This window comes from Myodes glareolus, chromosome 5 (assembly GCF_982192425.1).
Source record: "Myodes glareolus chromosome 5, mMyoGla1.1, whole genome shotgun sequence".
In the NCBI taxonomy this organism is placed as follows: Eukaryota; Metazoa; Chordata; class Mammalia; order Rodentia; family Cricetidae; genus Myodes; species Myodes glareolus.
The window spans coordinates 30,672,140-30,698,879 of record NC_142030.1 but is presented as its reverse complement, the minus strand read 5'-3'; the positions used below and the strand labels follow the sequence as shown (position 1 = coordinate 30,698,879).

At 39.2% G+C, this 26,740-nt stretch overlaps 1 protein-coding gene and 1 pseudogene across 3 annotated transcripts in view; one reads left to right on the top strand and one right to left on the bottom strand.

The window, feature by feature from the left end:
• Dennd6a (DENN domain containing 6A) overlaps nt 1–19,856 on the top strand; it is a 56,383-nt gene extending 36,527 nt beyond the window's left edge. For 2 of the 3 annotated variants that reach the window (XM_085687799.2, XM_085687800.2), the window contains 9 exons: nt 991–1,085; nt 4,202–4,267; nt 4,537–4,601; nt 6,571–6,660; nt 14,900–14,953; nt 15,059–15,168; nt 15,524–15,626; nt 16,951–17,025; nt 17,706–19,856. In XM_085687799.2, the coding sequence (XP_085543925.2) occupies nt 991–1,085; nt 4,202–4,267; nt 4,537–4,601; nt 6,571–6,660; nt 14,900–14,953; nt 15,059–15,168; nt 15,524–15,626; nt 16,951–17,025; nt 17,706–17,837 (790 nt within the window). In that variant the 3' untranslated portion in view covers nt 17,838–19,856. Of the gene's footprint in view, nt 1–990; nt 1,086–4,201; nt 4,268–4,536; nt 4,602–6,570; nt 6,661–14,899; nt 14,954–15,058; nt 15,169–15,523; nt 15,627–16,163; nt 16,673–16,950; nt 17,026–17,705 lie in introns of those variants that run through there. The other variant, XM_085687801.2, reaches the window with a different exon arrangement.
• LOC148122052 (ubiquitin-ribosomal protein eS31 fusion protein pseudogene) lies at nt 19,336–26,436 on the bottom strand (annotated as a pseudogene).
• Between the last annotated feature and the right edge of the window lie 304 nt (nt 26,437–26,740).

Genomic DNA, 26,740 nt, shown 5'->3' with positions numbered 1-26,740 from the left:
TCACTTGATTCTTTGTGGCTTCTCTTTGCTTACAAGGTAACGTATTAGCTGGGCAGTGGTGGTGCATGCCTTTAATCCTAGCACCAGGAAGAGGCAGAGGCAGGGAGATCTAAGTTAGAGGCCATTGTGTCTACAGAGCAGGTTCCAGGACAGCACAGAGAAACCCTGTCTCAAAAACAAACAAAAACCCAAGATAGCATATTAATTGTATCTGTTCTGTGCTGTCCTTGACTCTTCTTTAGCTGTTTATCCTCCCTACTCTGCTCAGGAGTGCTGAGTACCTGTGAATCTGTGTGTAGTTCTGGGTAGAGACTGACTGTACCTCATTGTTTGGCGTGTGCTATTCTGCATTGCCCTTGCCTCCCTTGTCTACTTGGCAGGAAACTACTCATCTTTCTTGTCTTATCTGTATCATGTCTCTGGTGAATCTGTCCTTGAAAACCTTGGCAGGCCAGAGGTCCTGGTGATCACTGTACATATCATTCTCATTTTGGTCTTTAGTGTCTTCCAGTTGTTGACATCGTGATTGAGTGTGCTTATCTTTATACCAATAGTCTGTTTTAAGAATCATGTTTTTGGGGGACTGGGTAGATGGCTCACCATTCAAAGCATTAACTGCTCTTACAGAAGACCCAAGGTTTGATTTCCAGCACCCACATGGTGGTTCATAACCATTCTTAACTCCAGTTCCAGGGCATCTGATGCCTTTTTCTGACTTTCTAGGGTGCCAAGCATACATGTGATGCACACATGTAGGCAAAACACTCACACATAAAATAAAATGAATAAATCTAATAAAAGTAATATCTTTTTATCTTCATGTGTCTAATGCTGAATATGTTGCCTGTCATGTTGATATGTAATAAGCCAAGTAAAGGAACTATAGTTTATATATCATTTGCTCATAAACAGTCACTTATTCTTCTGTGATTTAACATTCTTTTAAATTTTTTGTTTTGCACCTCTTTATTTTGTTTTGTTTTTATCCAGGCCCTCAGTCATCTTAGGAGTAACCAACCCTTTTTTTGCTAAAACACTGCAGCACTGGCCACACATTATTCGGATAGGAGATCTGAAACCTGCAGGTAATGTGTCTACTTGGTGTTCACAGTGTGTGATGGGACTGGTCACTTACTTGTATCTCCTCTGATGGTCATCTCTTGATGTTTGTATTATTGGCAATATTCATGTAGACAGCCTAGATCAGAACCTTTGGAGGAGAGTTACTGTTGGGGGAGGCTGCTTGTTTGTTCCTGGCTGCCCAGAACTGAAATAATCATACTGAAATCTGTATTATTTGCAATACTGTTTGGCCAATAGCTTAAGTGTCTTTCTAGCTAGCTCTTATATCTTAAATTAACCCATTTCTATTATTTTATGTTTTACCACAAGGATTGTGGCCTACCAGCAAGGTTCCGGCTGACAGCTTGCATCTTTCTCCTCTGGCGGCTACATGGCATTTCACTGACTGCCTCTTTTTCCCAGCATTCAGTTTAGTTTTCCCACCTAGTTCTATTCTGCCCTATCACAGGCCAAGGCATCTTCGTTATTCATTAACCAATAAAAGCAACACATATACAGAAGGAGTTCCCACACTAAGTTACAGCTTCTCGCTAAAATGGGCATATACCCTAGCCCAAAAGTATTCTTTTTTTTTTTGTCCCCAAAAGTATTCTTATAAAGCACAAGGAAACAGAGGTTTTGTTTTATAAGCCAGATATAATTGGAAATTCTAGTTTACTTGAGGAAAGTCTTATAGAAAACTAAAATGATAGTTTTGTAATCCCAACACTCTCGAGACTAAGGCAGGAGGATTGTGAGTTCAAGACTAGCCTAGACTCATAGTTCCAGGCCAGCATGAGCTAAAGACTGGAGACCCTATCTCAAAATAAGGAAGGAAAGGCTAGGCAGTGGTGGCACACCACCTCTAATCCAAACCCACAGGAGGCAGAGGCTGGCATATCTCTGAGGTTAGCCTGGTCTGCAGGGTGAGTCCTAGAACAGTGAGAAACACACAGGGAAACCCTGTCTCGAAACGACAACACCAACAACAAAAAGCTAGAACTATTCCAGGGTTGGCATGAAATTCTCAGGTAGATGTTAAGATAAGTGTTGTGTGTGTAGCCTTATGCATTGTATTGAGGGAGGGAGTCCTCACAGGTTGTGCTCTCCTTGAGAAAAATATGTATAGTGTTTGACTTATTGTAGGAAGTTAGTAAGTGTTGATTACATGAATAAGTAATTCTGATATTGGATGTCTAACTTAAAACCCAATTTAATGATTGTCATGCTCCCATTATTCCATTAGGTTGATGAGATACAAATAGTAGTTCTGAGAACTCTACCCACAAAAGACATGGGGTTTTAAGTTTTTTTATCTTTATACTTATCATATCTGATTTTTTTTAAACTAATCTAGACTGTTTGGTTGACTGTAGTACAATACATTGCTATTGATTTTTCTTTCCTATGAAAAAGGTTCCCTTAGAGATATAGGTAGGTAACTTTTGCCAGAAACCATTGGTGGCATTATATGAACTAATAAACTTATCTTAAAAAATTGCCATAGGGGAGCTGAGCATGGTGGCAAATGTCTTTAATGCCAGTACCCTAGCACTTGGGAGGCTGAGGCAAGCCAATCTTGATGAATTTGAGGCCAACTTGATGTTCTTAGCAAGTTCTCATAATGAGATCGTGTCTCCAAAAAACAAAACAAAACAAAAAAAAGGCCTTGGTACTGGTCTCTTCTCAGACATGCTTTGTAAATTTCCCAACATTCTGTGGATTGTCTTTTTACTGTTTGGATAGAGTCCTTTTATGCACTAGAGTATTTTGTTTTGATGAAATTCATTATATCTATTTTTTTCCTTATATTTCTTGTTGATTTAGAGCCATATTCATTAAATCAGATTTAACTTTACAACTGTGTGAATGCTGGAATATGTCTTAGGGCATTGTTTGGCTTCTTCAACTCAAAATCAGGCCTACTGCATTTGTTCCATAAGATGTGCAGCATTAAACCCTGGTGGGGATTCTAATTTTGGAAACTCAAAACAGAACATATAGAATTACAGAAAAAGCATATCCTCCTGAGGAAAGGCATGGCCTCTCTTGGACTCAGAAGTTTGTAATTATCCTAGAAATGTGCATTTGGTTTTAACACTGCAAGGTAATTAGTTCCAGTGCAGAGAGGTTGCTCTTTTGTGGTTTACCTACTCAGTTTATCCACTTTGTATTAAATAAAAACATAAAACCTAAGAATAATGTCTGCTGAAGAAAAAGTAAAGTGTACTGGTTTATATTGTCTCTAATTAGAAGCTGATCATTTCTTTTTTATAAAATAATTTAACTTTATTTCATGTGCATTGGTGTGAAAATATCAGATCCCCTGGAAGTGGAGTTGTAGGCAGTTGTGAGCTACCATGTGATTGCTGGGAATTGAACCCAGCTCCTCTGGAAAAATAGTCAGTGTTCTTAACCCCTGAGTCTCCTCTCTCGCACCGAAACCGGTCATTTCTAGTGGGAAAGTGGATTTGGTGATTTCACAACAGGAAAGATAAAATATTTGTTTTAAGTCAAGAAGATTTATGTGCAAACATGCAAAGGTGCATTAAGATGACTCTGCTAATGTTAAGCCTCTCTTGTCTGTTGCTCACATCAGACACTGAATAACTCTGTAAATTAAATATTTATAATCATAGAACTGCAGTTTGTTGCCTCACATTTGTGACCTTTCCCCAGAGCTTTCTGGCATCTGTTTTATGTTTTTAAAACAATTGGTTCAGAATTTTGTAAGTACATACAATGTGTTTTGATCAAATCTACTTGCCATTCCTTCCGCTAATATCTGGGATTGGAGCTCAGTGTCTGTCTTAGACCTGATGATTTTCCCTTTATCAGAGTGAAGCCGGCAGCACTGGTGTTCTTGTCACCTCTTATCCTAAAGAACACATGTAGATTACTATACATTTTCATCATTACCAAGAACTTGGTGACTATAAGAACTATGAAACTTACCACTAAATTATTTCTCTCCCCAGAATTTATAGAGAAAAAAATTATAAGGTATGAGTGCTATGGCATGTATGATATAACTAAGAATATTAGGATGCTAAAGATGGGCATGCCAAGCAAACATCCTGTCTCTGAGTTACATCTTCAGCCCAGTTTATAAGGATTTTTATGTTTTTTTTTCTTGCAGGTGAAATTCCTAAGCAAGTTAAAGTTAAAAAATTGAAGAACCTAAAAACTCTGGATTCTAAACCTGGTATTGGTTTTTATTAATGACTTATTTTGTGTATACTTATGAATGTCTGCATGCAAATGTTATAGTACATGTGTAGAGGTCATAGGACAGTGTTTGGGAGTCATGGCTCTCCTTCCACCGTGGCTTCCAGGGACGGATAAAGCTCATAGCGTGAGACTCGCATAACAAGTACCTTTCCCAGCTTAGTCATCCTGCTGGCCCAGACTTTCATTAGTTTTAACTATGTACTCATCTAGTTTGTTGGGTTTTTCTCTCTCTTCTTTTCTCAGGAGTCTATACTTCTTACAAGCCATATCTAAACAGAGATGAGGAGATCATAAAACAACTCCAGAAGGTAAATACTCGCTCATATTATTAATTTAAATCTCCTTGTTGAGATATGTGATATTTAGTTAGGCAGCGTGTGGGGTTTTGTTGTTGTTGTGTAGTAATGTGGAGTAGAATCTCACTTTAAAATAATGCTACTGATTGAACCAGGGCCTCATACATGCTAGGCAAGTTCTTTACCATTGAGGCAAATTCCTAGCCAAGAATCTCCCTTGTCTTGCCTAGAACTCAATATGAAGACCATGTTGGGCTTGAATTTGTAATCCCCCTGCTTCTGCTTCCCAAGTACTATATTATAGGCATGTGCCATTGTGTCTTGGCTTGGATTCTCTTTCAAAAGTTAAAAGCTGTATGTGTAGTATGAAGTCAATTCTCTCTTCCTACCTTTTATGTGAGTTCTGGGAACAGTTACTTTATTCACTGAGCCATCTTGCTATCCCTGAATTACTTTTGCTTATAGCCTTGCACACCTCAGCCCTGAATTACTTTTGAACCCAAGAGTAGGTCTGAATGTTGTGGCTCAATGCTGTAACACCAGCACTAGGAATCTAAGATAGGAGGATCTTAAATTCTAGACAAACCTGGCTGAACAGTGACTCCTTACCTCAAAAATAGATAGGGCAGGAAGGTGTTGGCTGCCAAGCTGCCAGCCTGAATTTAATCTGTGGGAGGGAGAAGTGAGGAGAAAACTAACTCTAACAAGTTGCCCTTCATACATTTTTCTGTGGTACATGTGTGCCACTTCCCACCTCCTGGTCATACACACAGACATAAATGCATAAATCTGAGTTCAATCCCAGGATCCACATGGGAGAAAGAGAGAACTGACTCCTGCAAGTTGTTCTCTGTCTGTGCAGCATCCTCGGCACACATGTGCCTGTGCACACATGTACACAAATAAGTAATAAAAAAATTTTACTTAAAGAAAATCAAAAGTCTGGGCAGTGGTGGTGCATGCTTTTAATCGTAGCACTCGGGAGGCCGAGGCAGGCAGATTTCTATGAGTTCAAGGCCAGCCTGGTCTACAGAGCGAGTTCTAAGACAGCTAGGGCTGTTACAGAGAAACCCTGTCTTGAAAAACCAAAAATCAATCAATGAATCAAAAGATTAGTAGCTGCAGAGACAGCTGGGTGTAGTAAGCACAGGCACATGTAATGGAGACCACCAGCACAGCAGTAGTCAGAGACCTGAGTGCTGGTCTGTAGCTGTAGGAAGACACCAGTCATAGACAGTGCAGTAACTTGTCAGTAGCATCTAACAGTAAAGAGGGTGTTTTTTAAAGATGTCAGTAATGTTAATACAGCATGTGCAAAATAAAGATTATTTTCACTATGAACTGATGGGATAAGTGCTATTAATAAATCTATAGAGTTTCAAAATTATATTTGAGTGATAAAAGCAAATTATAATTATCAATACAGTACTATGATATTTTTATATATATATATATATTGTGTAATTATTAAGTCTGGTTAAATGTACCCATTTCTCCAATATTAATCATTTCTTTGTGGTGAAACATTTAAAATTCTTTCATTTATGTTTTTTGAGCTATTTAGTACATAATTGTTCTGTGGTCACCCTACTGTACAATAACAACACACCACAATTGCTTGCTCCTTTCACAGGCCAGCCTTTTCCTCCTCATCTGGAAAGACTTCTTTTACAGAGTTTTACAAAATGATCTTCTAATTAAGTTAATTCAATATAATGTTCTGAGGGTTTTTTATATTTTTTTATGATTTATTTAACTTTATGTGCATTGGTGTGAAGGTGTCAGATCCCCTGGAACAGCAGCCATGTGGATGCTGGTAATTGAACTGGGAAGAGCAGTCAGTGCTCTTAATCACCGAGTCATCTGTCCAACCCATTCTGAGTTTTTTTTTTTTTGTTGGTTTGTTGGTATTAAATTGGAATGCCTATTTACAAAGCTGTTGGATTTGGTTGTTTACTGGTTTCTGTTTTCTTCTGTCGAGGGTGTACAGCAGAAACGCCCTTCTGAGGCTCAAAGTGCTATTCTCCGACGCTATTTTTTGGAACTGACACAAAGTTTCATCATTCCATTAGTAAGTTATTAATCTTAATGATTTATATAAATCATTAAGGGCTACATAAATATGATTCCCAGCCTCCAAACCTTAAATTATATGCTTTACGAGTTAGTGTGTTTATTGATTTAAAATAGATCCATTTATGAGAGACCTGGATTCTTCTAGTTCTGGTTCACTTTGATAAGTCATTTGATCCTCAGATTGCTTGTCCATATATGGCTGATTCTATGGCCCCTAAATACCTTTCAAGTTTGTTATGAAATTTTTTAGGTAGGGTTGGAATTTATTAAAAGACCCTTTAGCATCCATTTCAATCACTAGGGTTAAGAGAGAAAGAATAGCACTCAGAAAGACACCCTAAGAACATGACTTTGGGCTTCTTGAAGGATAGTCATGTGTTGTATGTCTTGATTGAGATATTGATACAAGTTTTTTGACTTGATAAAATTTTTTCTTTTCTTATTTACCATTTTTTAAATAGACAAAGGATTGTCTGAGTTGCTTTTCTCTTTCTGTGATAAAAGACTATGATTAAGGCAACTTATAGAAGAGTTTGTTGGAGTTCACAGTTGCAGAGGGGTAGAGTCTGTGACCTTCGTGGAGTGAGCATGGCAGTGTGCAGACTGATGTGCTGGAGCAGTAGCTGAGAACTAACTGGGGTTGGCATGGGCTTTTGAAACCTTTAACTGACCCCTAGGGGGCACACTTCCTCCAACAAGGCCACACTTCCTAATCCTTCTCAAACAGTTTTGCCAGGTGGAATCAATTATTTAAATATATGAGCCTCTGGGGCCATTCGCATTCAAACCACCACCACACAGAATACACAGAATTAAACTGAAGGGGGAGGCAATGATGAGGGAGGATGGTGCTGGTGATTGATTTAAGACCTTGACATGCAAAGCAAACACACTGCCACTGAACTACATTCCTAGCACTATACTTCTGATTTTAAGAGATGAAAAAATTGAGCACAAACTATAAGATTAAATCCATAGTTCCAGGGAATAAACAATACAAGATACCAACTAACTGCCTATAAAAAGTGGTTGATCATTCAAGGTTATTGATTACCTAACAATCAGATATTGGAGTGGAACAGTCCACACCTGTTATCCCAGCACTTGAGAGACAGCAATAGGCAGATTATTGAAAATTAGAGGCCAGTTAAGGCCCCATAGTGCAACCCTGCCTCAAAAAAAAAAAAAAAAACCAAAAAGCAAAACAATAACACAGAAAAGGCCTTGTAGAGCTGAGCATGGTGGCACATGCCTTTAATCCCAGTACTCCGGAGGCAGGCAGATCTCTGTGAGTTCAAGGCCAACCTGGTGGTCTACAGAGTGAGTTTCGGGATAGTCAAGGTTGGTACACACAAAAAGCCTGTCTCAAAAAATAAAACACAGTCTGAGTACAGAGCAAGGCCAGTTCAGGCACCCTCTCCTCTATTGCTTAGGGCCTTAGCCCGGGTCATTCTTGTGGATTCTTGGGAATTTCTCTAGTGCCAGATTTCTTGCTAGCCCCATAATGGCTACCTCAGTTGAAGTATCTCTTTCCCTGCTCTCATGTGGCACCAGGATTTATCTCTACTGTTTGTACTGGTTTTTGGGGAACCCTTTCTCTTTGGATGGATACCTTGCTCAGCCTGGAGGTAGTGGAGAGGGCACTGGACCTTCCCCAAGGCAATGTGCCTTACCCTCCCTAAGGAGTGTATGGGGGGCTGGGGTGGGGGACTAGGTGGAGGGAAAGGTAGGAGGGGAGGGAGTGGGTACTGGGATTGGTTTGTAAAATGAAAAAAGATAGTTTTCTTTTTTAAAAAAAATAAAATGAATTTAAAAAAAGAAAAAAATTAAAAACAAAACAACAGCAACAAAAGGCTTTGTTCTGCAAAAACAAGATCTGGTTAGTTTATAAACTATACAGTAGAACATGTGGCTATATCTTCATTTATATTTTGATACTTAAGAACGAAGTATAATTCCTCCCTATTTCCCTCTCTCTCTTCCCTCTGTCCTTCTTTTGGTCCTTAACTTTACTGTCAAGGAACCTGCTATATAGATCAGCCTGGCCTGTGAGTGCTGGAATTATATGTATGAGTCCCCACACCTGGCCAAGTGTGCTGTTTATTAGGTACCCCAACACCCATTATTAAAGTTGACAAAGCCACAATATTTTAGACAAATTGTAGAAGTACTTTTTCATTAGAACTGCCAGCCACAAATAATAACACGGAGACTTACTAATTATGAAAGCTTGGCCTTTCGTGTAGGCTTGTCTCAGCTGGTTCTCATAACTTAAGTTAACCCATTTATATTAATCTATGTTCTGCCCCATGGTGTTACCTCATCTCTGTTCTCCCATCTTGCTTTTTCTCTGAGTCTGGCTGACAACTCACCTTTCTTCTTCCCAGAGTCCTGTCTCTGCCAGGAAGTCCCGCCTGTACCTCCTGCCTAACTATTGTCATTCAGCTCCTTACTACCCCAGTCACAGCAGTCATCTACACAGTGTACAAATATCCCACAACAATAAACCTATATTATTCATATGTTATTTATCACTGTGACAAATTCCTGAAGAAAAAAATCAATTAAAAAAAGAGGATTTGTTTTGGCTCATAATTTTAGAGACTTGAGTGAAAGTTCTGCCCATCGCTGCTGTTGTAGACATGAGACAAAGTAGACCATCATAGCAGTGTGAACTTGTAACAGGCTGTTACATGGGAAAGGGGCCGGTGACAGGGTGTACATCTAGGGTTGTGCTGTTAGTGACCAGACACTGCCGTATAAGTAGCCCATTCCATACAAACTTAGCAGTGGATTAACCCACTGATGAATTTAGTAATTTTATGATCCAGTCACCTCTCAGTTTCTTTACCAGTTAGGGAACCAAGCCTTCAACGTATGAGTCTTTTGGTAGGATACTTTATATCCAACCACAGAACCCCCTTAATTAGTGATTTTAGTATCAGTGTTACTCATTCTTTAGGAACTGAAATGTTTCAACTGGATTAATTTTCAGTTACTAGCTACACCTTAAATAGTGTAGTAGAGTATTATTAGTAGACATTTGTATCACTTATCCAAAGACAATTTACTACCAAATTGCTACACAACCAGCAATTTGGTTGGTTCAGCCTGCATACCAATTTATCCTCAGGTATAATCAATGTTTTTAGTGGTTATTTTTGTTTGATTTTTGAGACAAGGTCTTTCTATATAGATCTGACTGGCCTGGAACTCACAGAGATTCCCCTGCCTCTGACTCCCAAATGCTGGGAATAAAGGTGTGTACCTGGCTTTGGTAATTGTTGTATGGATTTATAGTACACTGTTCATAGGACAAATAACTAGAGGCGATGCAGACACCAAGGATCAAGGTAGGCATGTGTCAGCTGTTCTAGACTCAGATGTAAATCCCCACAATGTGGGCAAAGCTGGATTCATCTGTTCATCAGAAATTAGTTACTGGTAGAGAATGTCAGATGCAGCAAAGAGAAAGAAGCATCCAGAAAAACTGTGAAGAAAATGCCCCTTTCACCATAGTGCTGCTGTTCCTGATGCCTAGAGGAGCTGTACTCATTGGATTTTTCAGGAGTAACTTTCTGAGGGAAATGTTTTCTGGATGATTCAACCAGTCCCATATCCAATTTATGGTTTTCTTCATAATGCATTCAACTTCATTCCTTCTCTTCAATACCATCTTCCTCAGACTAGGAGCTCTGTTCTTCTCCAGTGCTGTGAGTATCTGTTTCTGAAGCTTTATTCCTACTTTGTACCTAGGAGTGAGACATCTGCTATAATGAGAGCTTGTGGCACTTCTGTGTATTCAGAGTCATACTAAGCATCTGAAAGTATTTCCCCCCAACACCCTTATAAATAGAAACCAAGACTAGAGCTTTGTTACTGCTTTCATTATTTCTGAAGTACACAAGCAACCCTGCAAGTTGTCCTCCATGATAGGGACCCAGGGGATAGCTGTCTTTGTCTGTCTGGTCAGGGTCAGTGTGGGGCAGTATGCTGTGTCTTGGCTCACGTTGGCCCAGGGAGTATCAGTGTTCTGTACATCTACTGAACTAGTCTGTCGTGAGAGTCTGTATAATGCTTGCATTTCGTACCTTAAAAGGTAACCTTGGAGTTTCTTCCTCTGATACTGGTTTTTTTTAAATTTTGTTTTTGTTTTTGTTTTGTTTGACACAGGGTCTCACTAGGTAACCCTGACTGACCTAGAAATCACTCTGTATATTAGGATGGCCTCCCATTCACAGAGACTGCACGTTCATTTACTACCCAGCCCTGAATAATCACATAGAAAATATATTAATTACAACACTGGCCAACAGCTTAGGCATATTCCTAGCTAGCTCTTACATCTTAAATTAACCAATTTTCATAATCTGTATATCACCACTAGGCTGTGGCCTACCGGTAAGTTTCCAGCATCTTTCTTCTTTGGCAGCTACATGACATCTGCCTGACTCTGCCTTCTTTCTCCTTGCCTTCAGTTTAGTTTTCCCACCAATTTATATTCTGCCTTGCCATAGGCCAAAGCAGCTTCTTTATTAACCAATGGTAATAAACACATTCATAGCACACAGCAAGGAATCCCACATCAGTGATCTACCTGCTGCTGCCTCTTAGGTTGTAGGATTAAAGGCATGTGCCACCATGTCTGTTTGATACTTTTTCTTGAAAAGAATTTGATACCACATCCAGGACTCTATAAAACTCTATGATAAAGGAAACTATGTGTGTCTTGCTCCTTGGCACTCTCTGTCTGATGTAGGGTGAACTTTTAACTATTTATTGAATAAATAACTAAATAATACAGGCATTCTAAGAAATTTAGTGGAGTGACATATCAATATAGGCAGTATTACAGTGACTTAGTCTGCAGATTGCATCATTGCTTTTATATAGTTATTAATAGAATCTATAAACATTATATAAAAGCAATGTGAAGATCTTTGTTATTCATATTAGGAAAAAAGTATTCTTTCTTCATTTGGGGTTGAAATTTTGATCCATTTAAACCTGTGTTGTGCTGGGGATGTAATTCAGTGGTGCACTAAGATTGGTGAGACCTTGGATTTGATGCCTAGAATCAAACAAATAAAACAGCTTGTTTAAGTAAAAGCAACTTTTTTGGTACTTAAGGATGTAGACTAAACTGGGCCTGGTAATTCACTTCTGTAATCCTATCACTCAGGAGGCTGAAGCAGAAGGGTTGTCATAAGTTGGAAGCCAGCCAGGCCTTAAGGATCACTGTGAAAAAGGGAGTGGAAAGATTGTAAGGTCCAGAGAAACAGCAAGTTTTCTGTGAGATTGTGTCTTAGAAATATCAGAAGCTACTCACAAAGTCTTACAAACATGGCTGCCTAAACATGGCCAGAACAATGATGACACCAATAGTCACGCTCACATAGGAGGAGAAAGTTCATAAAGCTGTAACCGTAGACAAAAACTACAGGCAACCAAGAAATGGTGAAAGTGGGAGAAATAGTCTTCCCCAGGGAAGAGCACACCACCTGGTTATCCAGTACCAAGTAGTCAGCTCTGAAAACACAGATACAAGTAACATCATACATGCAGGGCAGAGAGAGGATGTGTGTATGTGTTAGGGTTTTATTACTGTGAAGAGACATGACCATGGCAACTCTTATAAAGGAAAACATTTAATTGGGGCAGTCTTAGTTTCAGAAGTTTAGTCCATTATCATCATGGCAGCTTATGGCAACATGTAGGCAGACATAGTGTTTGAGGAGGCGCTGAGAGTTCTACATCTTGATCCATAGTCAACGGGCTAGCAAAACTTGAACATATATGGGACTTCAAAACTCACCCTCACATGATACATTTCCTTCAACAAGGCCACACTACTCAACAATGCCACACCTCCTGATAATGTCACTCATTATGGGCCATTCATTCAAACACATGCGCCTCTGGGAGCCATATTTATTCAAACCACCACTGTGTGCGTGTGTGTGTGTGTGTGTGTGTGTGTGTGTGTGTGTGTGTGTGTATTTAAATAGACACACACTTAACAATTAAAGAGACCGTGAACTTGAAGAGATGGGGTGTGGGCTGATGGGCTGATGGAAGGTTGGGAAGGATGAAAGGGAAAAGGGGGGAAATAAAATAATTTTAATTACAAATTTAAATAGCAACAATGGAAGAATATTAAGTATATCCAAATTCAAGTTTAATGAGTCTGGCTATTTAGCTTTTTGAAGCTTCAGTATCCCAGTAGTTACTTTCACATAGCGTGGTTTCAAGGATTGCATGAGATGAAGCATATAAAGTGTTAAGTACATTTTCTGACATAGTCAACACAATTAATGATTGTCATTAAAATTATAAGGGACTAGAAAGATGGCTCTGCAGTTAGGAGCACTTGCTGCTCTTGTCAAGAATACCAGATTTCTGCCAGCCCCCATTTCCAGAGGCTCAAAACTGCCTGTAATTCTAACTTTAGGGCATTCAACACCAGCTTCTGGTGTCCATGAGTATGTCCATGAGTGTGAGTGTGTCCATGTACACACACAAATTTAAAAAACCTTAAAAATATATATGAGCTTAGAGCCAGATAGAATAACATAATCCTGTAACCCCAACAATTGGTATGGAGGCAGGAAGATAATGATTTCAAGGATAGCTAGAAGTACATAGCAAGACCCTGTTTCAGCAAACCAAACAAGGGCTGCATCAGCCTAGCAACTTGTTCAATCTCTGAGACCCGTGTAAAAGTGAAAGGAGAAAACCAACCCTACAAAGTTGTCCTCTGACTTCCACATGTGTGCTGTGGCACACAAGCCCATATATAAATTATTTTAGACAAATGAAAATATGAAATGGACACAGTGGATACCAGCTACTTGGGAGCCTATGAGTTCAATCAAGATCAGCCTGGGCAATACAGCAGGCTACCAATTTCAGAAAGTAACAAAGCAAAACAAAGAAAAAGTAATCTGTTTTGAGAATCCAAGTCTCAGTTAAATTTTGTTGAAACATGACTCAGCTCACCTGGAGTAGTCTTTTGTAGGAAATGGTGAGACTGTTGAAGGAATATGATAGAAAACTCAGATTCGGGTTGTCAAGGTGATTCACTGAGTAAAGACACTTGCCGCCAAGCCTCATGATTAGAGTTCCATCCCTGGATTCCTGAGATCCACATAATAGAAGGGAAGAGAGCTTACTCCCCCATCCATGCCATGCATGTGTGCATGTGCACATGTGTGTGCACATATATGCCAAGGCACACACAGTAAATACATAAATGTAATAACTTAAAATATTTTCAAAAAAACACTGGGGCTCACTTTTTCTTTCTATATACTTACCAGACCTATATCACTTCTGTGATTCTATGAGGTTTGCAGTTTTGTACCTCACCACCAAGGGAGCAATCAGTTCTGCAGTAGATACCACCAAGGTATCCCCTAATTCAATTCTGATGCTATACCTGGCAGCTTCAGATCGCAAATGCTGAGGGCTGCATTCTTGAGTTTGCTCTACTCCATGTTAGATGCCAGTTACAAGTTTCAGTCTGTGCTTACTACTGATCCTCTCTAATTCCCATAATCCCCCTTTTTGGGGTTCTACTAATTTACTTTAATGATTTAGAGAAACATTTGATGTTAGTTGGCTTATTATATAGAACATTACAGAGTACAGATAAATAGATAGGATAGTGGGGGGAGAGGCATAGAGCTTGTGTGATGTTTCTGAATGTGCCACCTTCTGTAAATGTCATGTATTCTGCTGTCTTGAAACTCTCGAACCCATGTCCTTTGGGTCGCTACCCAGATTTCATTGCATAAGCATGATTGAAGAATGCATAACTGTGTCCAGATGCTATTGATACAGAGAGTGCATGCTTTGGTTGGATGCTGTCAGACTGGATGGTGAAAGTCAGCACAGCCTGTCAGGTTCCTTCCTTGCAGGTGTGAATCAGACCCTTTCTAAAATGGAGGTCTTAACAACCACTTTCAGGCAAGATGAGTAGAGAACTCATGGTCATCAGGGCCAGGGAAGACGAGAGATTTTGGAATCTACTGTGGGGAAGAGAAATTCTAGTTTTTATGAACTATCTATAGTAGGAAATTATAAGCCAGAAATTGGTTGAAAAAAATTGTGTGTGTGTGTGTGTGTCTTAGTATAACTTGAAAACCATTTTATTAAAATATAAGATCCTTTAAATAAAACTGTGTAAGAACTCCTAACATTTACTTGCTTTTATTTGTTTATTTTGGCTTTAGGAAAGGTACGTGGCCAGCTTGATGCCTTTGCAGAAAAGTATTTCTCCGTGGAAGGTATGTGATAGTCAAGCAGTTTCCTTTTTGAGTTGTCTAGCTATAATTACCTTCTCTGACTAGAGCAGTTCCTTATCTCTAAATATAGTATATCTTGTTTTCTAGAGTCCACCCCAGTTAAGACAGTTCCTTCCAGAAGAATTTATGAAAACACTTGAGAAAACGGGTCCTCAGCTCACATCTGGAATAAAAGGCGATTGGATCGGACTTTACCGGTTAATTTCTTTACTTATTTTCCACCCATCTATGAATCTTTATTTAAACAACAACAAAAAAAATAGTTGTAAAACCTAGACTATTCATGTGGCATGAATTTCTGAACTATGGGGAAGAAATGAAAGGCTGGCATGGTGGCACATCATAATCCAAACACTTGGAAGGTGGAGTCACGAGGATCCAGAGTTAAATGTCTTCCTCAGCTTCATAGCAAGTTTGAGGCCAGCCTGGATTACCTGAGATCCTGGGGATTTTGTATTTTTGTTTGCTGTTTTGTTTAGTTTTTAAGAGGGGTATTGAAAGAAGAAATAAATATTAACCAAACTTCGCTTTTTTTAAAAAAAAAAATTGTAGGCAGTTTCTAAAGTCTCCAAATTTTGATGGCTGGTTCAAGACGCGGCGGAAAGAAATGACCCAAAAACTGGAGGCACTTCATCTGGAAGCTCTCTGTGAAGAGGTCAGAAAGCAGTATGTTAGCACAATGGACATATTAAGAGTACAAAAAAATACTTTTAGAGGTTGAAAATAATACCTAGAATCCATTTTATTACATTTACTTGCTTTGTGTGTGTGTGTCTGTGTGTGTGCATGCTCGCACGTGCGTGCGTGCACATGTGTGCATGTATGTGTGCGTGATATAATGTGAGTATGGAGGTCAGAGGACAGCTTTCAGGAATCAGTTCTCTCCTTTTACCATGAAGGTCCCAGGTCTAAACTAGGGTGTCTGGTTTGGCAGTAATGCCTTTATCCACTGAGCCCCACTTTATTATAAATAGTATTCATAGCTAAGGTGCTCATATTTTATCCTATGAGTCAGGGCTCTCTTAATTGTCACAAAAAATTCGTAGAGTTGTTGTGATCTGCATTATGCTACAACCGTGGTTCAGGATTCAGTGAGCTTGTGTCAGTTTTCACGGCCCCGAGTTGTAAAGCCATGGGGTGCTTTAGTATGCTTTTTGGTCTTCATGAACTAATTGTGCACATCTCTTCCCAGTTCTTGTTCAGACATCAGTTAGTAGCATGAAGTCACCTGCAGTGGGAATATTATACCACAGAAATTGGCAAATTCTTAAAGCAGAATACACCTGGGATCAGGACTCCCGTCCCTGCAGTCTCTCTCCAGCTGCTGCCAGTGTGACTTAGTCACCATCTCCAGTTAGGTTGACAGTTCTGTTCATGTGGTTGGGCTGCGTCTTATACTTGTAACCACCACCAGCCTTCTTCAAAGTCAACTTCTTGAGATGATGTCATCTTACTTTCTTTTGTATTTCACTTTCAATATTGAGGTGGGCTGGTCCCGGTGTTATCTTTTCTAATAAACTCCTAGTGACTGTGGCTTTTAGAAACATCCATGATGAAAGCAGCCACAAGTAAGCCCTGTGAAAATCTTATTTGAGGATACAAAATTTATGTAGACTAATGCATTCATGTTTGGTTATCATGATTTGTCAGTTAATAATTCCTTATAAATTACTCTTGTAATAAACAAAGATTAGTATTGTACTGAGCTGCTGTTTTGTTTTCCCTCTTGATAAAGGGCCACCTCAGAAAGGAGTTTTCTTACATTTTGTTTACAATTGTTTTGGCTAATGTTAAAAATTATCTACTTAATACTTTTTAGATGTTCATGAAATTTCCCTTGCCCTGTTCTGCTGTGTTGGAGTTGTATGACCTGTCTTCCTTCCTGTCCTGTCCTTCTTTTCCACTGGCCTCACGGGTTGAAATAGAGAGACTCAAGTATTTTTTGAGTATATACCAATCTGAGATTTCTTACTGTCTAGGACCTCCTCCTCTGGATCCAGAAACATACAGAAGTAGAAACAGTAGACCTTGTGTTGAAGCTGAAAAATAAGTTGGTATGTAACTAAAGAGGTGAAGATATAATATAAAATGGACCTTTGTGTGAAAATGTTTTTCTCATCTGTGCTGATTATTATGTACCACAGAAGTAACATTTTAGAGAAGATTGGAGATTGGACAATTGATGGTAGATCTCACTAGAAATATTTGATCATTCAGACAGATCACAATGATTCCAAATTATTCTAAAGATATTTAAATACTTTTTAAATTTCCTTTATGTATATGAGTGTTTGGTGTGTACTTATAAAGTGCACTGCATGCATGCCTGCAGTGTCTGCAGAGGCCAGAAGAGGGCAGCCCATCCACTGGAACAGTGAAGCTATGCATGTGCTGGATACTGATCCCAGGTCTTCTACAAGAGCAAAGCAGCCTTAACTGCTAAGCTAACTCTCCAGCCCCCCCACCTCCAAGATACTCATAATGGTACAAAACCATAATCTCACTACATTTTACACCTCGTAATATTCCCAGGCATCATTGGTGAATTTATAGAAAACCTTTTATTGAGGTCACTTGAAACCCCTTTCCCTACTTAGTAGAATGTTCTCTACAGTTTTATTTTCTGTAAATTCTAGAGTAAGACCTAAAGTTTCAAGACATCAGGCTATCAAAAGTTTTTATAAAGTAAGCCCAGTACACGAATACAGATTCCCTTAAACTGTTGTTCCTGTAGTTGCAGGCTGACCGAGAGAACTTACCTGTGAAGCCTGACACTGTGGCGAAGTTGCGGACACACATAGATGCTATTATCTTAGCGTTGCCAGAGGACCTGCAAGGCATACTGCTCAAGACCGGCATGACATGATGCAAGGCTCCAGCCCAAAGGGACTGTGCACCACCACGAAGCAAGCTGACATTTCTTCCACTGCACAAAGGAGCAGTCTGAGTGGCAGTAACATGGGAAACAGCGGCAGGTGCTGGATGCAGGTGAAAAGACTGAGCTGTAGAAGGACATCCTTAGTGCGCTCTGTGGCAGTTCCACAATACTGAAATACCGAGAAACATTTCCATATTTTTCTCATGTTCAGAAGTGCTCTTAAGAGAGACCTGTGGGGCCCTTGGTGTAAGTGACTCCAAACTGCAGTGCCGGCATTGCAGATATTTTTTTTAATTGGTGCTGCTTTGCCCAATCATGTTGAAACTCAGGGGATATAAAAATAACGTTCACACTGGCTTTCTTCTAAAGAAGGAAAAACTGAATTTTCCAACTATAGTTAGATATAACCAAGGCTTATGTAGTGCCTTCCATTGTCCGTATGTTTCACAAGGTCCAGCTGCTGATTGTAAAGCTTTTTCTTTTTTTAATTATGATACATAACTTTAGAAAACATTATGTCAAGTAATGATTTCTCAGAAAGGTTTTTTTGTTGCTCTTTATGTTTATTGATGGGTGTTTTAAATCATCAAGTAGGTTTTTATTTCACTGTTTTCCTTACCACTTTCAAAATTAAGTCTTAGGACTTTCTCCAGAAGAAGGAGGCATGTGTGGTTCTAATTACTGAAGGGTTGATCTTCCCTTTGACTAACTGGGCCAGTATGAATGCTTGAATGTCTTGAAGACATTCTCACTATGAACGTCCTAGTAAGCTGTTCTTTTTAAATAATTATTTTTATGTCAAAAGTATTCATAAGTCATTCATGTAATAATTATTTCAGAATTTTAAGTTTAATTTCCAACATTATTTGTTGGGCAATACTATTTTCCCCTAAATTAACGATTTCCAGAATATTTTCCTTCTGTTGTTTGATGTGGGAACTTTTGTCTAAATTAATATAGTTTTGTTTTTTGTTTTGTTTATACTGCCTTGCCAAAAGTAGATTAGTATTATTTGGTGTGTTAAGATTGTTTGATTTGTGTTTAAATGGGAGTGTCTGCAGAAGCCACTGTTGAGATAGGCACACAGGAAGTAGCACATATGTAAATAGCTGTGTCTTCAGTACCCTCCAAACAGCCAAAATTAAGTGTATGTGTTTGTCAAAGAAGGACTTCAGAAGCCATCTCTAGTTCTCTATTGATGTTAAAGGGCATTCCTAATCTAAGAACGATTCCCTGTGCTTGTGACTATGGTCTCATCATAGCCAAGTGTGCCCTATAGTCATGGATACAGTCTCTTGAAGCATACCACTGTCATAGAAAGAACATGGCACTTGGACAGAATCATTTGTGTAGATTGTATGGGTTATTTTGTGAAACAATACTGGCCTTTCAGAAAAAGGGCAACTACTTTTATATGCTAAAGTACTTCATATTCTGGGAAATTTTATTTAGGTAGAAATGACCATCTTATTATTTTTCAAAACAATGTATTTTAATAATTTCACAATTTATATACAGTTTGTGACATAAATATTGAAGTCATTAGTGTTATATCAAGGATCTTTTGAAATATACTTCTATAAGATATATCATTTGGGATTTATTTTGCACACCTAAAGAATAACATGAGATGTCAATTAGCATGGTAATGCTGTCTTTATGTTACCACATGTAACAGAAACTTAACACATGTGAAAACCAAATCATACTCACCTACTCTGTCTCTTAATTTCAAATCATGTACCTGTTAGAATAGCTTAAGGTTGCATCAGAAACTGAATGGTAACAATTTTTTATGTGATTTTCAGAATTGTCTTTTTTAAAAAGAGTTTAGTATTCAAACTGTGCCATTTAATGTATTATCTCCACCAGCATAAGAAGGAATCAGTGCTTTTAGGGTGTTATGTAATGCCTAGTGCCTTCTATTTACAGTGGAAAAGAGGTTTTGTGGAGGCATATATGGTCATTACCAAAAGCTGAATTAAAGCCTTGGATTTTAAACACTTAGATTATTTGTGTTTTGTCTCTTCTCTTCTGGTCAATTTTTGTTTTGGAGACAGGCTTTCTTGTGTCCCAGGCTGGCTTCAAATTCTCTGTGTAGCAAAGGATGACCTTGAACTTCTGATCTTCCTGCCTCTACCTCCTCAGTTTGGGGATCACAGCTGTTCCACCATGCCTGGTTTATGCATCACTGAGGTTTGAACCCAAGGCTTCATGCATTCTTAGCAAGCTGTGTGCCAACTGATCTGTATTCCCAGCCCTAATTTGTGTTTCTTACTAGGAATACTTGGGAAAGCATACATAATAAAGCTTGTACATTACAAAAACATTTTATTTCCAGATGTTTTTTTCAAACAAAACTAAAATAAAAACCTTTTCTGTATATTTACTATGAACAGGATAAAATTAAAAGATTATTATCTTAGTCATAAGAGGGCAATAGATTTAACACCCCAACATTACAGATTATGAAATAGTCTGGTAAGTAATTTAACCAAGCGTAGTGACACATATCAATAGTTCCAGCTACTTGGAATGCTGAGCCAGGAGAATCACTTGATCTCAGGAGTATCCTGGACAACATAGCACCACCTAGCACCACTCTGCCTGGGTGGAAACAAGACCAACAAAACACTTCTTTAGTTTCATTATCTAGGTATTGTTAGATTTTTTATATTTTGTTTTGCCTTTAATAAAAAGTAACCCTAGAGGCTGGGAAGATATCTCGCTGGGTAAAGTACCTGCTTTCCAAGCATGAAGACACATTTAAAAAGCCGAGTGCAGTGTCACATGCCTTTAATCCCAGCACTGGGGAGATAGAGACAGGTGGGTCCTTGCATCCCACTCACCAGTCACTGTAATCTACTTAGTGAGTGCCAGGCCGATCAAAGACTCTGGTTCCTGGAGAACACCTTACACATGCACATCCTAGTGTGAACCCATGCATGGTGACATTCACCTTTAACCCCAACATTTGGGAGGGAGAGGCAGAGGGTCCCTGAGAGTCCAGGGCTACATAGAGAAACCTGGTCTCAGAAACAGGCCCAAAACCCAAACACATAAAAACAACATAAAAACCTTTAAATTTCAGTTTGCTTTCATGTCTTACTCTTTTTAAAGGTAGCAACAATGATATAACAGTAGTAAAGACTTTGCCTACCATATCTAAGGTCTTAGGTTTGATCCCCAGCATCAAAGAAAAGAAAGAAAAATTAATCTTAAAAGTAACCATGGACAAGCAAGATGGCTCAGTGGGTAAGGGTCCTTGTAACCAAGCCTGGTGATCTGAATTTGATCCCTAGGCCCCATGTGGTGAAAGCCAGAACTAACTTCTACAAGTTGTCCTTTGACCTCCAAATGTGTGCCATAACATATGTACATGCATATGCACACACAAGTAAATGTGATTAAAATTTTTTTAAGATAATTACATTTTTTGGCTTTCATCATAAAGCTTGATGAGATGAATGCATATACAGCAGAGGAATGACAAGCTTGATGACATCACAGCTGCTAATGACTCCATAGAAGAGGAGTCTGTGTTCTTCCTTAATGTCATCATGCTATAGTCTGAAAAAGGAAAGAAGATCGGGCTGGCAACTGGTGATTCCAAGTTTCTTGGTAGACCAACTGCACAAACTTCCAGACCTTGGGTGTGTCGTATTTGCTTTGAAACCAGCCCAAGGACACTGACTAAATAATTGACAGCTTATCTATACTGTATCTTGGGACACAGAACTCAATTTGGCCAGTATGGGATTTTGATGGAGGAGGGTTAACTGTCTATGTGTTACTTTCATTGGTTAATAAAGAAACTGCCTTGGCTTTTGATAGGACAGTAGCTTAGATAGGTGGAGTAGACAGAACAGAATGCTGGAGGAAGAAGGCAATGAGGCAGACGCCATGACTCTCCTCTCCAAGACAGCCGCAGATTAGAATCTTCCTGGTAAGCCACCACCTCGTGGTGCTACACAGATTATTAGAAATGGGTTAGATCAATATGTAAGAGTTAGCCAATAAGAGGCTACAGATAATGGGCCAAGCAGTGTTTAAATGAATACAGTTTCCGTGTAATTATTTCGGGTAAAGCTGGCCGGGTGGGTGGTGGGAAGTTGCCCGCTGCTCCTTTTACAGGATTTAACCTACTGTTGAAAGAGAGGACCTGAGAACTGACATATCAGAAAGTTTCCCATCTGGGGGAAAGAGACTTATTGGGGCAGTGAGAAACCATGGTGGAGACAAAGGATGACTAGAGATGAGGAAGCTGAAAGGTTTTGTTGCTGCTCAGAAGCTGAGTCAGTTACTTAGAAGCAGCAACACAGTTGGACGCTCACCCATCACAGAAACCTTTCCTTGTCTTTTGATTAGATGGATTTAAGAGAATTGGGTTTTGACAAATTGCACATTTATTGTTCATATCTATTACAGAACTACGGTATTGACCTGTTAATGTTTGTAACTGCTTTAGTTCACTATAAGATGTTTCTGATTAGAGAAAGATTAGAACTTATCTAAGAGAAGTTTGACATTACCAATGAGTACTTGGATTGACATGTTTAATAAGACAAATTTAGATTTCAATACAGCTGAAAACTGTTAAGAAACACCCAAGACTGATTCAAATGGACAGCCCCACCCCTGGTGATCCTCCACTCCTTTAATTAGGAGATACCGTAGGCATAGAAGTATGTAGCACAAAGCATTATCTGCTTGCTTATCATTATGAACTCTCTTGCTAGAAACTTGGTTCAGAGATACAGAGCCCAGGGGTACAATCTCCCTTAACTGATGTGGGACTTTCCTCTATATGCTGTGAATATGCTTTATGACATTGATTAATAAAGAAACTGCTTTTGCCAATGACAGGGCAGAGTATAGCCTGGCAGGAAATTCAGTCAGAGATAAAGTAGGTAAAATCAAAGAGACACCATGTAGCCACCCAAGAAGCAAAAGGTAACATACCACGAGCCTCATGGTAAAATACAAAATAGTAGAAATGGGTTAATTTAAGATGTAAGAGTTAGTTACAAAGAAGCCTGAGCTAATAGGCCGAAGACTTGTAATTAATATAGTTTCTGTATGATTATTTGAATCTGGGTGGCCAGGGAATGAAAGCAGTCTCCATTTACAAAGTGGTGCCATCATAAGGGATGGATCCATATAAGACTTAAAAAACTAAAAGAAAAAAAGGGGGGAGCATCTAGACCCACAAAAATGGGAGTGAACAGGCATGATCTGGGACCTCAGAGAGAGTTAGGCCTGAGCCAGGTCCTTTGTGGGTTTGGGCATTGGTCTGGGACATCAAAGGGAATAAGCAGGAACCTGGAACCCCTGCAAGTCTAAGCACAAGTCTGGGACCTCTGAGGAAGTAAAGTCATCTGCGGGTTCAGGCGCACCTGAGCCTGGGACCTCCGAGGCAGTAGACCAGAACCATAAACCTTTCCAGGTCCAACTCCAACCCAGGGACTTCTGCAGGAGGGAATCCTGACCAGGATTTACAGATACAGGTCAAAACTGGTAACCTAGGCCAAAGTTGCCCTGAGGCAAGGAACTCCACCTTGGGCAACAAATTCCACAGGAGTAGAACTGAAGAAGACACCTAGGACAGAGAGGGCCTGAGGAAACAAGCTCCATTGGTAGCAGAAGCCAGGAGCAAATCCAGTCCTGGGAGGCAACCCAGTCCCAGAACACTGGCAGATCAGGACTGAGCCAGTGACCAGATCCAGAGTCTGCGATCTCCTCCAGAACAGGTCCAACTCCAAGCTAGGGACTTCTGCAAGAGGAGATCCATGCCAGGATTTACAGAAACAGATCAAAGCCAGCAACCTAGGAAAAAGTAGACCTGAGACAGCAAACTCCAAGGGAGCAGTCCAAAACACAGGAGCGCTGAGCTATCTCTAAAAACAGGAGTAACCAGTGGGGTAACTAGAACTGTTGTAACACTGACTATACCACGAGAAACAACCATCTGAGCTTTGGATTCACTGGCACCTAGAAGATTATTCAACAGAATCTCAGACAGTCCCAACCACACCTATTAGAGGAAAAAAGATGAGTAGAAAAGGTAAGATCACACACTACACCACAAAGAGAAACACAATACCAGTAAACCTAAAGATCCTACAAAAGCAAGACCTGAACAACCAAATATGGATGAACCAGAAGAAAATGATCTAAAAATAATAACCTCAAGAGAATGTTTTAAATTCTTAAAGATGAAAGGAGAAATGTCCTTAAAAAAATGGAGAAAAAACAAACAGAAAATTGGAAGATATCAGCAAATCACTTAAAACCAAGAAAAAGAACTCAAACATATAAAAGAAACTATTGAGGACTTGAAAACTGAGATAGAAACAATAAAGAAAACACAAACCGAAGGAATTATAGAAACAGAAATAATGAGAAAAAGATAAGGTATCACAAATACAAGCATGAACAGCAGAATACAAGAAATGGAAGAAAGAACTTCAAATGCTGAAGATACAATAGAGGAAATAGACAATGAAAGCAGTGTTAAGAGGCAAGTTCATAGCACTAAACGCCTACATAAAGAAGCTGAAAAAATCCCACACTAGTGAATTAACAGAACATTTGAAAACTTTAAAATAAAAAGAAGCAAACTCACCTAAGAGAACTAGATGGCAGGAAATAATCAAATTGAGAGCTGAAATCAATAAAATAGAAACAAAGAAAACAATACAAAGAATCAATGAGACAAAGAGTTGGTTCTTCGAGAAAATCAACAAAATAGACAAACCTTTATCCAAACTAACCAAAAGGCAGAGAGAATATCCAAATTAAAAAAATCAGAAATGAAAAGGGGGACATAACAACAGACAAAGAGGAAATACAGAGGATCATCAGGTCATATTTTGAAAACCTGTATTCCACAAAATTGAAAAACTTAAAAGAAATGAACAATTTTCTGGAAAAATATCACCTAAATTAAATCAAGACCAGATAAGCAAATTAAATAGAGCTATATCTGCTGAAGAAATAGAAACAGTCATCAAAAGTCTTCCAACCAAAAAAAGCCCAGGACCAGATGGTTTCAGCTCAGAATTCTACAAGACTTTCAAAGAAGAACTAATACCAATACTCCTCAAATTATTCCACACAATAAAAACAGAGGGAACATTGCCAAACTCTTTTTATGAGGCTACAATTACCCTGACACCCAAACCACAGAAAGACATTACTAAGAAAGAGAATTACAGATCAATCTCACTCATGAACATTGATGCAAAAATACTAAGTAAAATACTAGCAAATCAAATCCAAGAACACATCAGAAACATCATCCACCATGACCAAGTTGGCTTCATCTCACAAATGCAGGGATGGTTCAACATACAAAAATCTTTCAACGAAATCCCCCATATAAACAAGCTGAAAAATAAAAACCACATGATCATCTCATTAAATGCCGAAAAAGCATTTGATAAAATACAACATCCCTTCATGATAAAGGTCTTAGAGCAGAGATACAAGGAAGATACCTAAACATATTTAAGGCAATATACAACAAGTCAACAGCCAACATCAAACTAAATTGTGAAAAATCTCCAGCGATTCCACTGAAATCAGAAACAAGACAAGGTTGTCCACTCTCTCCATATCTATTGATTATAGTTCTTGAGGTCCTAGCTAGAGCAATAAGACACCAAAAGGAGACCAAATGATATAAATCAGGAAAGATGTCAAAGTCTCACTGTTTGCTGATGATATGATAGTTTACATAAGTGACCCCAGAAATTCTACCAAGGAACTTCTACAACTCATAAACACTGTCAGCAATGTAGCAGGATACAAGATTAACTCAAAAAATCAGTAGCCCTCCTGTACACAGATGATAAAAGGGCTGAAGAAGAAATCAGAGAATAAACACCCTTCACAATAGCCACAAATAGCATAAAATATCTCAGGGTAACTCTAACCAAACAAGTGGAAGACTTGTATGACAAGAACTTTAAATCTTTGAAGAAAAAAACTGAAGAAGATACGAGAAAGTGGAAAACCTCCCATGCTCTTAAGTAGGTAGAATTAACATAGTAAAAATAGCAATCTTTTTTTTTTTAAAAAAAAACATCAATTCCTGTCTTTTTATTTATTCATATATAACTACTTGTCTTCTGGCTTGTTAAGCAGTAAGTCAGACAGCACTTGCCACAGTAATGTTTGTCAAAGTGGCTAGCCATGAAAATTCCAGCACCACATTCATCAGAAGGACACTCTCAACGAAGACGACTAATTTTGCCATTTTCATCCACCTTATAGTACTCCAGTACAGCCAACTTCACCTTCTTTCTCTTATGCTTGTTCTTCTTGGGAGTGGTGTAAGACTTCTTCCTTTTCTTAGCACCACCATGAAGTCTCAACACCAGATGAAGAGTGAACTCCTTTTGGATGTTGTAGTCAGACAAAGTACAGCAATCTTCCAGCTGCTTGTCAGTGAAGTTCAGCCTCTGCTGATCGGGAGGAATTCCTTCCTTATCCTGGATCTTGGCCTTGACATTTTCTATAGTGTCCGAGGGTTCAACCTCGAGCGTGATGGTTTTCCCGTAAGGGTCTTCATGAAAATCTGCATCCTGGTGGCACTGCCACCACAGATATGTGGAGGGCCGGACCACATTCTCCATTGCTTCTAGGAACAAAGGTAGAGATTGACCTCTGTGACCCCAAGGTGTGGCGGTACACGCCTTTAGTCCTGATGCCTGGGCGGCAGAGGCAGATTGACCTCTGTGACCTCAAGGCGTGGTAGTATACGCCTTTGGTCCCAATGCCTGGGAGGCAGAGACAAGCAGATCTCTGTGAGTTCAAGGTGATGTAGCACACGCCTTTAATCCCAGCGCACGTGCTTGGTAACTCTCTACCGCTGCGTCCCTGCCTAC